This window comes from Balaenoptera ricei, chromosome 1, assembly GCF_028023285.1.
Source record: "Balaenoptera ricei isolate mBalRic1 chromosome 1, mBalRic1.hap2, whole genome shotgun sequence".
In the NCBI taxonomy this organism is placed as follows: Eukaryota; Metazoa; Chordata; class Mammalia; order Artiodactyla; family Balaenopteridae; genus Balaenoptera; species Balaenoptera ricei.
This window is the reverse complement of record NC_082639.1, coordinates 75,588,853-75,602,398: the sequence shown is the minus strand read 5'-3', so window position 1 is coordinate 75,602,398 and position 13,546 is coordinate 75,588,853. Positions and strand designations below refer to the sequence as shown.

Genomic DNA, 13,546 nt, shown 5'->3' with positions numbered 1-13,546 from the left:
CCACATATATGCGTTAATATACGATATTTGCTTTTCTTTTTCTGACTTACTTCACTCTGTATGACACTCTCTAGGTCCATCCACGTCTCTACAAATGTATGGATGTGGATGGATATGAAGGGGGAAAGGGGTGGGGTAGGAGGAATTGGGAGATTGGGATTGACACATATGCACTATTGATACTATGTATAAAACAGACAACTGAGGGGAACATACTGTATAGCACAGGGAACTCTACTTAATGCACTGTGATGTCTTAAATGGGAGGGAAATCCAAAAGGGAGGGGGTATGTGTATATGTATGGCTGATTCATTTTGCTGTGCAGTAGAAGCTAACACAACATTGTAAAGCAACTATACTTCAATAAAAATTAAATAAAAAAGTAAAAATGACAAGAGTTACCTATAAAAAAAAAGATGTTTCAATCGTAGTATAACTTCATTGATTAGAAAAATCAGGTATGCCTGGGGAATTTCTAGGGATCTAATCAACATTTAAAATTAAGGATAAGTGAAATATACACTAAAAAGGTAAATAATACTTGTACATCTCAATTTCAAATACGTAATTTTATTCAATACCATATAATGTGTGTAGCGTCTGGCAATGCATACAACCAAAGAAGTATGATATATGTAATTTATGTTTCATCAAGTGTTTTATAACTTTTATTTAGGGCCCCAAAGGAGATCCAGGTTTTTCCCCAAGTCATGCAGTTTCTGGAGAAAAGGTAATTATTCGTCCATGAAATAAAATCATGGTGATATATTTCAAGCTTTTAATCATTTTTATCTTTTTTAAATGTAGATTTTACTTGATTTCAGACAGAATATATAGATAACTATTGGATTTTAATGAAAGAAGAAATATTTGAAGAATCAAGTAAACAGTATTATCAGCCCAACTTTTCACTTTAAATCATACCATTAATTTTTTTGAGTGTCTACTTTGTCATGCCCTTGTGCTACCTGTGAACTAGGAACAGATGGGGCAAAAAATTAGAACAAGATACTTTTGGTCCTAACCTCAAAAATGTTGCTGTTAGTATGGATGCCATTGTAAATTCTAATGCCATTTTACACCTTTATTCCTAGAATAGTTCTACATACTTATCTTGTTTAAGTCCCACAGTAACAGTGAGGGAGGTGGTCATCATTATCTTTTTTCCAGTTGAGAAAACAAGATTCATAGAATTTAAGTGGATAGCAAGTAGATGAATTAATGATGTATCTAAGTTTTCTGACTTTCAGTACAGTATGCTTTTTATTTTATCATAATGTGCTCAAATACACATACGCATTTAGATAAAAAGAAACTAATGTTTCAAAGTAAAGATAGCAGCGAAAATCTTTATTAAGAGGAAGATATTGTTTTCCAGTGAGGATGAATACAAGTCAAGTATTTAGGTATATATCTGGGAAGCTTTATTTAGACATGCACTTGATGAATGTGATACAATTATAGGATGTTTTTGTTTATGTAGTGTAAATTCACAAACTTTTAAAATCCCTGAATAATTTTTGTGGTTACTGGGTTGAAATCTTATCCTTTAATTGGTTTACAGAAACTCTTGTAAACGTAAGAAAAATTACATCACATTAATAGATATTATACTAGCAATTAAATCCTCAAATTTAATCTAGAACTGTAAGAATTTCATTTCTGTGATGGAACTGAGTTCACTGAATCTAAATAATTTAGAAAAGGAATGGAAGTTTATTATTAGAAACAGTATTTTCATTGGTCCCTTAATTATTACAAGGAAAAAAATTCTGCAATCTGAGAAACATAAATGCCATCTTTAAAAATCTCTAAATATAAAACATTTGATTTCTTACTTAAAATTTAGAAATTAGGCATCCACTCTCTTTTGGTGACTGCTTTAAATAAACTCCCCAAATTACGCATTCAGATTTTATCAGATGCTTATTTTTATCTTCCCTTGTGGCTTCTCTGTACAAAATATAGTGTGGTTCAGTATGTGTACAGTATCTGTATAAAATATAGGGTGATTCAGCCTGCGAGTTGTGACTTGGAAGTATGTCAGTGGGTTTGTTTTTTTTTTTTTAACTTTTTGAGTTACTCATATACTAACTGTGGTCAATACTATATAGGAGAAATATGGTAAGATATAGGATTTAATAGAATGTTTTCATTGAGCTTTAAGTGAAATCCAACTTTCAAAATGAGATATTTTTAAAATGGTAACATTTAAAAACAATTTCTCAGAAATTATATTTACATACAATTAGGTTCAATTATACTGAGGAGGCAGGATATTTATACACATATAATATAAATACAAATAAATAAAATACAAACATTAAATTGGTGTGAGTATTGGGGGATTGGGAAACAATTGAATTTTATTTTTAAACATTTAGCTATTTTTACAATAAATATATAGTCAATGATGAAACAATAAAAGCAACGCAGATTCTAGTCCTTCTGCATGTAATATCCAGTAAGGAACATCTCTCATAGAGCACACCTAAGTGTTTAATTTCTTGTGGGACCTCAATGGCAAAAAAGATAACTTTTAAATAGTGGTAATTTTTCCTTTCCCACAAGACGAGTGTGATATTATTATTCCCATTTTTCAGATGGAGAAACTTTGAAGGGAAATCAAGTGATCTACCCTTGATTAGAGCTAGTAGGAGATGAGCCTCCAGTCTCCTGTTTCCTAGTGCAGTTTTCTTTTCCTTCTATCAGAGAAATAAGTGTAAAAATATATATATATATGTATAAACCCATCATCCCATAACAAATGGAAGCCATCCTAATAAAACACTGAGCAAAAAAACATTAAAATATTAAACATATGGAAAAGCACTTTGTAGTTAATCAGAAACATCCTTTCCCTTCTGATTGTTTCATTTGATGACATATTAAAGTAGATAATACATTGAAAATTAAATAGTGCCTAAACAGTCATTAACGAGTTTATTTAGGGTTATTAACTAAGTACTTTTTTTTTCTTTCAAAGAACATACTTTTTTCACGCACAATAACTTTGTCACAGCAGGAAGAGGGAAGGGAACAGAGGCGAAGAAGAAGTGTACCACGAGTAAACTGGTTTAAGATTATAGCCCCATTCCACTTTGACATGTTTCATCCTTGTCAGTTCACACAGCCTCCTCTATGTCGTTGGCCATTCTACCCACCACAGACACTCCTTCCCCCTCACTGGTATAATTTCTCCTTCCTACCCTGCTCGCAGGCTTTCATCACATTTGGGGGAAGGGGTTGGGGTGTGGGGACAGAAGGCCCTAATTTGCGAAGTTGGGTCTGTGAAGTCAAACACACGGTCCTCTCAATAAACTTTCACTGCAGCCCCAGAAACGGAAGTGCCCCTTTCCCTGGTGCATGACGAGAGCCCAGTTCTGCCTCCCACCCCCCAGCCCTGCCTTGAGGTTCCACGTGGGTGTCCCATCGGGCTGCAGGTCCTCACCTAGAAGGGCAGGCCTGAGCTGTCCACAGCTGCCTCACAAAGCACTGGTAGAATTTTTAAGTAGATTCCTTTACATTTTTAAAGCACGGTAGACTTTGGGAAAGATGAGAATTTGGGAAGTAAGGACATTCCTAGAGAAAAGGACATCAGAGAAAAAGAAGCAAGACCTTAGAGGTGGGGGAAGTACTGTCCAGGTAATCAGCACTAGAAGAGATAAGGGCTAGGAGCCTCAGAAAAGGTCTCGAACAGTCCCAGAAGCGAGGTGGACCTTGAGCCAGATAGAGGAGATCAGAAATGAATGCAGTAAGATCTGGACGTCCAAAGTGAAATCCTGCAGCAAGGAAATCATAATTTTCAATTCTCTTTCATAATATTAAACCTCTGTTTGTGTTTTGTTCTTAGGGTGATCAAGGTCTTTCTGGATTAATGGGGCCCCCTGGTATGCAAGGTGTTAAGGTAAGATGTAGTTTTACTTTGATGTATTTGGGTGCCATGTGGATCTCGGAGCTCTTCAGCTCCTAAGATCTCATTCTGAAGTTGAGCCCAAAGTCAATGTTTTAAATTCCTTTCCTCAGCAATAGGAATTAGGGTGCTGTTCTTTTTTTTTTTTTTTTTTTTAGGGTGCTGTTCTAATCCAGGAAAGTGGTGCCCACCAAAGACAGGGTCTTAAGAAAAATAAAAGAAAACCCTTCAGATAATGATGGGGACAAAATTCACATGTAGGAGTAAGTCACTGATAGAATTTTGGAGTTCTCTTTTTTTATTACATTAGGGCAATAACTTACTTCTAAAACTTTGAAGTCACATTGTAACTTTTATATATCCAAAGTGAGGTACACTTGGGTGTAGGTAAAATACTTGGCTTTTTTTTAAAGAGTTTCTAATTTTATTAGGAAATAATAAGCTCTGCCATGATATATACATGAATGTGAGGCCTGAAGCGTAAATAGAGTAGAAGTGAGGGTTGGGGATAGGTAGTAAAAAATAGTAGTCATATGCATGTGAGTTGGCTTTTTCTCGGGTAAAAAGGAATAGTAACACAGCCTCCATAATTATTTCATAAAATATGCTGTGCAGTTTCCTGAATTAACACAAGTGTAAATTCTTCTCAATATATTCAGCTTGTCTTTTTCTCAAACACTGAGTTGTTGATTTTCTACAGGGGATGAAGAAGATACAAAATTTCTGTCTAAGGTATTAAAGGCCCCAAAATATTGGAGGGCAGTATTTGACTTGATATGGGCGCCTAAATACACTTAATAATGAGCTATGTTGGTGTCTTATTGTGTCATATTCTTTTCCTCTTGGAAGATTCAGATTGGAGATGGTATTCTGGCTCTGGTTAATTTGTTCAAATTCCATCTGCCATTTTCTAGGTCCCGTCGACCTTGGGCAGGTTGCTTAACCTAAGCTTTAGTTCCCTCATGTGTAAAATGTGACGATAATACTACCCACTTCACGGGGAGCTGTTGGGAACATGGAATGGAATAATCCATGCAATACAGTGTCAGAGAAATAGCAAGCCGTTAATAACTGTTAACCATCAGCTATTTATCTGGTTTTGGAAAGGATCCTGACCTTGTTTGCTTCCCTTCATAATCCCTTCTACAGGGCACAATTGTAAATTGATTAAAAAGGTTTTGATCTCATGGAGTATTTTTCCTCCCATGACCATACCACACCATTGTTCTTATGGCATTTAGACTAGTCTTCATCCTAGATAGTTCTTAGAATCTGACAGCTCCTTTGAGGTTGTTGGTTGCTTCCATGAAACTGCAGAGTGATCGTTTGTACCAGAATTGGTCTTGACATACAGTCATGAATCTGTCTGATTAATGCTACTTAGTATACCTCTGACTGCTAAGTGTACCTCTGAGGAAACTGTACTGATGAATAGCATCAAACAAAGAAAATCTCATAATATGAAAATTACCTTAATAAATTGTATTTGATATTAAATATACAGTTATTGCATCCTGAAGAATGCCACTGTGTATGAGAGAAAAACAAACTAATCATTACTTTCCAAGGTTAATAATGCCCATGGTTCATGAAATTAGCGTTCCAGAAAGGGAAAAATTATTGATAAATAAAGCTTGAGTCGTGATTGTGTAGAGGAGTATATAAAGAAATACTATAGAGAGAATTTTAAAAGACTGATTTTAACTATTAGAGCAGATTATCATTTTTAACTTTGAAGTTTTACTTACTTAAAGCGGAAGATATTATCTTCCAAGGACTTACGCACACATTATATGAGCCTTGGCCCATTGGTATTTCAAAATATACAGACCAAAAATAATATATTCTCAATAAGTCTAGTAAAGTGAAATAGCATTAAGGTAAACAAACTGGGTCATGGATACATATCTTTCACAGACTTCTTTTCTCTTACACAGTTTTTTAAACTTTTAAAATCTGGCTTGTATTGTTAACTAGTAGAAACAGACACTGTAGAAGTCAGGGATCTTGCTATGTTATCAATTAGCAACTATAGCTGAATTTTCTCTAGAGAAGGTTTAGTCGAAAGTATTTAGAAACCAAATTACTTTCTGATAAATGAAGCATCCATGCATGGTTCACTATGCTTTGATAGTAGTTCAAAACAGTGTTGAAATATTTGAGATGATTTTGTAGTTTTTCTGAGAATGCTTTCCCTCTTTTCAGAGTTTGTCTAATAATGGAAACTGTATATAGACTTTTTAAAAACAAGTATTGCAGGAAAGTATTGCAGACGTAGGGGCTCAATCTAAACCTAAACTAATTCTCCACATAGCAGGCTTGGAACAAGTTTCCATCACACTATCTACATGCATGTCTTACTTTAATATGAATGTGCAGTAGAAGTACTCTCACAGTGAGCTTGGTAGACTCTTTCTGTTCCTGTGGTTTATATGAAAGGCAGAAGGACCAGACTGATTATTTATGGAATTTACTAATTTTGGTTCATTTTTTGAACCACCTAGGTCATTCTCAGTTACTTCCTGCAAACAGGATCCATTCTAGGAGTACCTAGAATAAAAGTTCATATTAGTTATAACCTAGGGACTCCTATTCCTTCATCCTTTCAGTTCTACCCCTAAAATGCTACATGAATTCTTAAGGTCAAGACAAGGACTTAAGTTATTCATTCTGTAAGTGATAAATCTAAGATAAGCCCAGAGAGGTTAAGAGAATCGCTCAGGGTCACTCAGTTACAGCAGGATCAAGAGATACTACTTGCTGATACTGAATCCACTGTGCTTTTAACAGTCTGTGCTTATTATAAAAGATGAATAAGGTACTTGGGATTTGATTAATATGAAGTTTATTACATATTTTATCTATCAAACTATTTTTGAATTATTATTATAACTATTACAGTAAATATTAACAGCTCCTTTCTTATGTGCAATATTATAGTCTATCTGCTGAACCCTGTATCTTTTTATCTTAAAAACAACCCATTGAGACAGATAGTATGTTCAGTGTGTCATAAATAAGTTAATTGAGGTATAAAATGGTTAAGTCATTTACCCAAGGCCACATGACTAATAATTGACAGTTAGGACTCAAATCCAGGCATCTTTGACATGACTGTGCTCTTAATAACTTCAAATACTGTTTCCCCATATATTAGTTCATTGTGCCAATATTTGTTATATGTGAGTTTGATTACTTCTGACTACCTCAAGCATGAATGCAAGAGGAAGTAAAATTTTGTTTTTTCCTGAAAGCCAAGGGAACAAATATAGTTTTGGATGACAGGTAATAATGACATCATTATTCCTTTTCTCTGGAAGTATCTGGAAATATTACAATTCTTTAAGTAATCTTTGAAGTGGCTGCAAGAAAGTTGTGTGTGTAGAAATACTGACAACTCATGGAAACTTGAGATAAATAAACAGAAGATTAATATAAAATGTTCTGAAAACTAGAAGTAATATTGAGATAGAAATAACAAAGCAAGTAAATCAGCAGCAGTATTTTTATTCACTCTTCAGTAGAGTTTTTGGTTTGCTTCTGCCTTTTATCCCTTTTATCTCTCACCCCTTGACTTTTTTTTTAAAGATTAATAAATTTACTTTATTAAAAATAAGGCTTTCCCCCCCCCCCCCCCACAACAAGGTACAACACAAATAGTGAAAATACAAACCACAGACTGGGAGAAAATATTTGTAACCCATGTAACTAACAAAGAACTAGCATCCAGAACATGTAAAGAATGCACAGAAATCAATAACCCAACAGAAAAATGGGCAGCTCCCAAAACAGCAAATCCATTGGTCACTTAATATGTGAAAAGATTTTTAACCATACTAGGAATAAGGGAAATGAAATTAAAACAATGAGGTATCATTTCACAATTGTGAAATTGGCAAATATTTAAAGTCTGAAAATACCTACTTTGGGCCAGATGAGATACAACAGGAATTCTCACTTACTGCTGATGGAACTAGAACAACCACTTTGGAGCACGATTTGGCATGTCTAGGAAAGGTGAAGATGCACACTGCCTAACACTTAGTAATTCTGCTCATATGAATATATCTTAGAGAAACTGTCTAACACACATACACAATAAGAAATTTTAAAATGTTACTTGCAGCATTGTTTATGAAAACAAAACACTAGAAACCCCAATATATTTAAATTTTAAAAGGATATATTTTGATAGATTCATAAAATGTAACACTATGCAGCAGCTAAAATGAACAAACTAAATCTACCTATTTATGGCAACATGTATAAATCTCAAAAATATAACATTGACAAAAGAAATAGCCTCAAAGCATTTGTATAGTGTAATATATATAAAGTTCAAAAACATGCAAAAATATAACATTATCAAAACAACTTACAGAAATTTATGCTTTACTGAACAGTGAAACATTGTATTTATATAAATGTATAAAATCATGCATATTAAAAAAAAAAGATAGTGCTTCTCTCTGAAGAGGGACAGTTAAGAATGAAATCAGGGGGTTTCATAAGGAAAGGCCCTTGAATTTTTTCTTTAAAAAAAATCTGAAATCAATATTCACACCTTGACTTGTTTTTAAAAACCAATATTACCACTTTAACAAGCTGTGTATTTCCCCAGACTGACTGGTTACATTCCCTCAATTTAGCCGCCTTAATATAACTCTTATTTACCTAGGAACTGAAATATGTTTTCACTTCCCACTAAATGTTTAAATTTGTGCCAAAAATCAGATAAGTTAGATCCAGAGTGCATGCTGGGTTGCTTGGAACACAAGAGTCATAACTCTGAGCTTGGACTCTAGATGAATTTTTAAATTGGTTTTTAAATATAGCTGATCAGTTGCTACATTACTATTGGAAGTCTGCTTTTTAAAATTGTAAGAACATTAGCAGCGATTTCAATTGGAGAAATTTTTCTGGGGTCAAGAGGATAAGCCAGATGGGAGCAGTTAAGCACATCTTAGCATGAAGGTATAACTCAGAACAATTGTGAAATATGAGGCACACATTTTAAAACAGACTGTTATGAATAATGTATGGCAGTATTTTTCTGAATGTCAAAAAATTCAACTACTATACTTTTAGTAATAATTATAAATCAGTGTGAATTCTTATTCTAGTTTGATGGAATTATTTCAGTTAAAAAAATCTTTCCATTACATAGGAGGTACACAGTTAACATCTTTATAAAGTTGGAAGGGAAAGAAGAGCTAAAAAAATCAAGTGGAATGCGTTATGATTTATCAGTCACTCAAAACCTATACAGCTTTTCATAATCTATTTCAAGCAAGGACAGTACTAAGGAAGTACAGCAATGCTGAATGTTGATGAGAACAACAATAAAAATAAAATCCGTGCCTGGAGAAAGAAATAAGGGGAATTCTTATGTTCCACAGTTAACGCTATAGATCATCTTCTCACCTGCCCAATATTCCTGTAAAAGTCTGCAGAGCTACATTTTCCTTTGCTTGGTTCGCAGTTCAGGCTTAGTACTGAAAGTCTAACATAAAAGCTGCTGCTTAGGGCCTGTGCTGTCACCACTGTGACCATCTACTCTGCACTCTGCCATTTCCACTAATGGAAGGGGAGCTAAGAACAAGGCAACACGTACTGAACTCCCTCACAGGCAAGCCAGTGACCACCCAAGTGGTGTACTCTGTGGGACTTGGAAGACGTTCCTTCATCCAAAGATATTTTCCTCTTGTGATTGACATCCTAACATTAACGATAAATTCATTTGGCTGAAAGTATTTCAGTTCCCAGAAGGTTTTAAAAAAAAATGTCTGTGTCCTCAGAAAAAGGTGTTATCGGTCATTTAGCACCCTTTTGAGAATTAGTTTGTCATACTGTTTTTCTCCACGAGAACTAGTTGAGAAGGACTACAGCTGGAGTTGATGGGGCCAAGGTGAAAACCGAGTACTAATTAATGTAGGTTAATGTGTCAATATTGCGAGGAGCTTGGGACAGAGGTGGGCAGGATTCTGTTGTGGGCGTGAGGGAAGTATGTTCCAAGAAGGGGAGGTGGGTAGAATAGAGAGGTCTGTGTGCTATTCGTTCTCTAATTTAATTCTCTTCAATCTCTCCAGTTACCAGGAATCATTCTTCTATTTAATTGTTTGAAAACAATTAAACTCCCTATTCTTAAAACTTCAGGAACTTTATTGCCTTACCTCAAGTAGTACTTACATGTTCATGGTTGTTGATTTTTTTTTAATCTCATTCTGAATTCTTGCTTAAGGCTTCTTTTTGGATCAGCTATGGGTGTCTTACCACTATTTCTCTAGTCTGCCATAGGTTTCCCTGGTTATTTTGGCCAAAACATGGCTACAAACCTTTGTATTCCTCAAGGCGTTGCTGACATACGAGTCCTGTAGTGTTTGACAGATTTTATTAGATATTTGGAATCACCTGATCTGTAAAGGAATGCTATTATTACGTTACAGAAAAGGACAATTTAATACTGGCTTTCAGATAACAGTGCAGTAGCAGTGGGCTAAAGGGAAATATATGAGTGATTTAGGAGTCCTTCAGTGCAAGGTCTATATTTTTTCACTGTGGTATTTCAGCCCAGTGAATGGTACATAGCAAGCACATGTTATTAGTCAGTGAACGAACATTGCTGCTCGGAAGTTTTATTGACTGTGCCCTTTCACCTGGTGTTAGTGGTTATTTTCCTCCTCAAGGGCTGCTTCTCAAGTCAGTGACCCTTCTCACCTGTCTTATTTTGCCTCGGTCCTCTGGCTCCGAACACCCTTCATCCCATTTAGGTAGGGTGAGTAGAACTAGTTAACCTGCTACTCATGTCTCAGCGATGTTGCCTTTCACATGATCATGTGTAAGGTTAGCCCACCTTTGCCTCAGCTTCCTGAGACTAGACAGAAGCAAAAGATACAAGGAAGTTGCTTCAAACAAAAGAGCAGTTTTGAGATAAAATTTGTCACTAACTCTGGAATGCTGCAGTTGTTTTAATCGCATCCTTTTGTCCTACAGTTCATTCAGGAAACCAGTATTGGTAAACAAGGTATAGTTCCTGCCTTCAAGTAGCCTACTGTCTAAAAAAGGAAATAGATACTAAAGTAAATCACAAAAGTATATTATGCTATAACAAATGCAATGATTAAGATGTGAAAATTTTTATAGCAACGGCTGAGGGATCCCTAAACTTCTTGGCACTGGAGGTGGGGGAGTTTTTAGAGAACAGGGAAAGAGGCAACATTTGAGCTGCATCTTGAGGATGCAAGTTATCCTAATGATACTGTAGTTAGTAGACATGTATGCTGTTTACACACAGGTGATGACATAAACCAAGGCTTGGAGGCAAGAGCAGTTCCTTGTTTTGGGGTTATGGAGTATTAGGCAGGAGGTGTCAGGAGATAAAGTTTGAGGGACATTCAGGGGTCAAATTATAAAGGACTTGTATGCCATGGTAAAGCATTTATCATATGGTAGAGAGCTACTGAAGGATTTTAAGAAGGAGAGTGCCAGAGGCAAATCATTTAGTCGCCAGAATTTCTTTGGCATTTTTGTGGATTCTAGAGACAAATGCTCCTACCTTTCGGAAACCTAAAGTTTATGTAAGGAGGCCCAAGATAGAAAAGCAGAGTGGTAATAGAGAAGTTGTCTTATGCCATAGGGGATACTTTCTCATATGTAGGAAAAATCTTTATCTCAGTGAATATAAGTCCTTCGCATTTAGTGGGGGAAAGAACTGTTAAAAGAAGAAAACCATTTATATATGAAGTTGACAACATAGAGATTATATCATCGAGAATCTTTCTCAATACATATATACAAGCATTCCTCACTTTGCATGGTTCCAATATACACAAATATCACTTAACACGGTTTAATTAAATAACACCAGTCTCCCAGCAACATGGTTCAAATTAATCCCACTGTGATTAGCTGTGTAAAGTATAAGCTTTGCTACTGTCTCTTCAGCTTACAAGTCACTACAGAAATAGTAAATAGTAAATTAAGATCAGTGATCGGTCACATCATTTCATTCAGAATCTGTTGGTGATTGTACACGACACATCTGTTAGTTCATGCACAGACAGCAGAGTGTGTAGCTGTCTTGCTTCCTTCTCTCTGATAAACTCATGTGGCATTTTACACAAATGGATAATCAAAAAAAGTAACTGGTCAACAAAGATGGAAAGTACAATGAAATAAAGAAATAGTGGTAACACAGAAATTGAAATTAGAATCAAATATAAATGGAGTTATAGAAGAAATAGCTGATCCTGGGACACTGCTGCCATTTGAGAGGCTCTACTTATGCAGACAGAGGAACTTGGTAAAGGCGAACTTGTTTTTATTTTTATTTTTTTAAGGCAAATTTTTTGACATAAGAGGAAAGGGTTGTGATGAATAGGATAGACATGTCCCAGAGGAGGTTACAACAGCAAAAAAACTTCACGTTAGAAGAACTCTTGGAGCTATTTCATGACATTGAAAGTGCAAAGGATGAAATGTTGGGAGCTGACCCACACTTAGAAAGGAGTATGACAGTTTGCCAAAACATAGAATATATGCTTGCTCTGTATGGTTATTTATACAAGAAAAGCACTATTCAAACTACTCTTCATAAATTTTTTCTAAGAAATGGAACTTTAATTTCTCACTGTTTCTAATGTTTTAAATTACACTGTACTAAGTTAATATTTAACATATTTTTTATTTCCCTATACAAAGGTAACTGACAGTGAGACTTTTAAACATTTTGACAAAAATTTTTAAAGGTCACAGAACAATTGCAGTTTTTCCCATTATTAAGATTGCTTGGCATGGTTTCAGCTTATATGGTCAGTTTCATGGTCCTCTAGTACCGTGCAAAGCAGGGATGGCCCTGTATGTAAATGGTACCACTGTTTTCCTTATGGATAAACATTTTATTTATGTATCCAAATTTTAATTACTTGGGGGTAGTTCAGGTATATATTTGAAGTTTCTTTCTTTTCCATCCCTTAATATTTCTGATTTTGATTCAATTGTATCTTCTTTTTTTGGTCCTGTGTGGTCACCTGTTGATAACATATTTGTTAGGGTTTAAATTGTTGCTAAAATAAGTATTAAAATTAAAATCTCTATATTAAAATTAGATTCTAAAACCCTTTTATTACTGGAATTCTTGGCAAGGCAAATTTACATCACAACAAAAATTGAAACAACCCTGTAACTCATTATAATGAGTTTTTAATCTGTTCTAAAACAGAACCTGTAAATTTTTCTATTGGCATTCCTTAAGAAATGTGTGTTTACATCAGTTTCAGTGTATTTATCAGAGAAAAATCATACATTGTTAGTTACTCGGCCTTTTTTGTTATTATTCCTATGTGAGTATAGGAAGAACAATGACTCAAATAGTATTTTCAAAAGACTACAATATAAACAAACTTTTAAAAGTAACGTGTCGGGGAGACTTCCCTGGCGGTCCAGTGGTTAAGACTCCGTGCTTCGAATTCAGGGGGCGTGGGTTTGATCCCTGGTGGGGGAACTAAGATTCCACATGCTGCGCGGCGCGGCCAAAAAATTTTTAAAAAATTAAAAATAAAGTGTCACGTCCTTAGATTGGAGCTATGCCAAAGCTTGAATGTAGGCATTCTTCCCAGGAACTTATTCCCTTT

General features: G+C 35.1%; 1 protein-coding gene across 4 annotated transcripts in view; it reads left to right on the top strand.

The window, feature by feature from the left end:
• The window catches only part of COL24A1 (collagen type XXIV alpha 1 chain), a 389,925-nt gene that overhangs the window by 54,435 nt on the left and 321,944 nt on the right, over positions 1 to 13,546 (top strand). For all 4 annotated transcript variants that reach the window (XM_059925489.1, XM_059925499.1, XM_059925479.1 and 1 more), the window contains exons 7-8: positions 678 to 731; positions 3,855 to 3,908. In XM_059925489.1, coding sequence (XP_059781472.1) covers positions 678 to 731; positions 3,855 to 3,908 — 108 coding nt within the window. The remainder of the gene's footprint in view (positions 1 to 677; positions 732 to 3,854; positions 3,909 to 13,546) is intronic.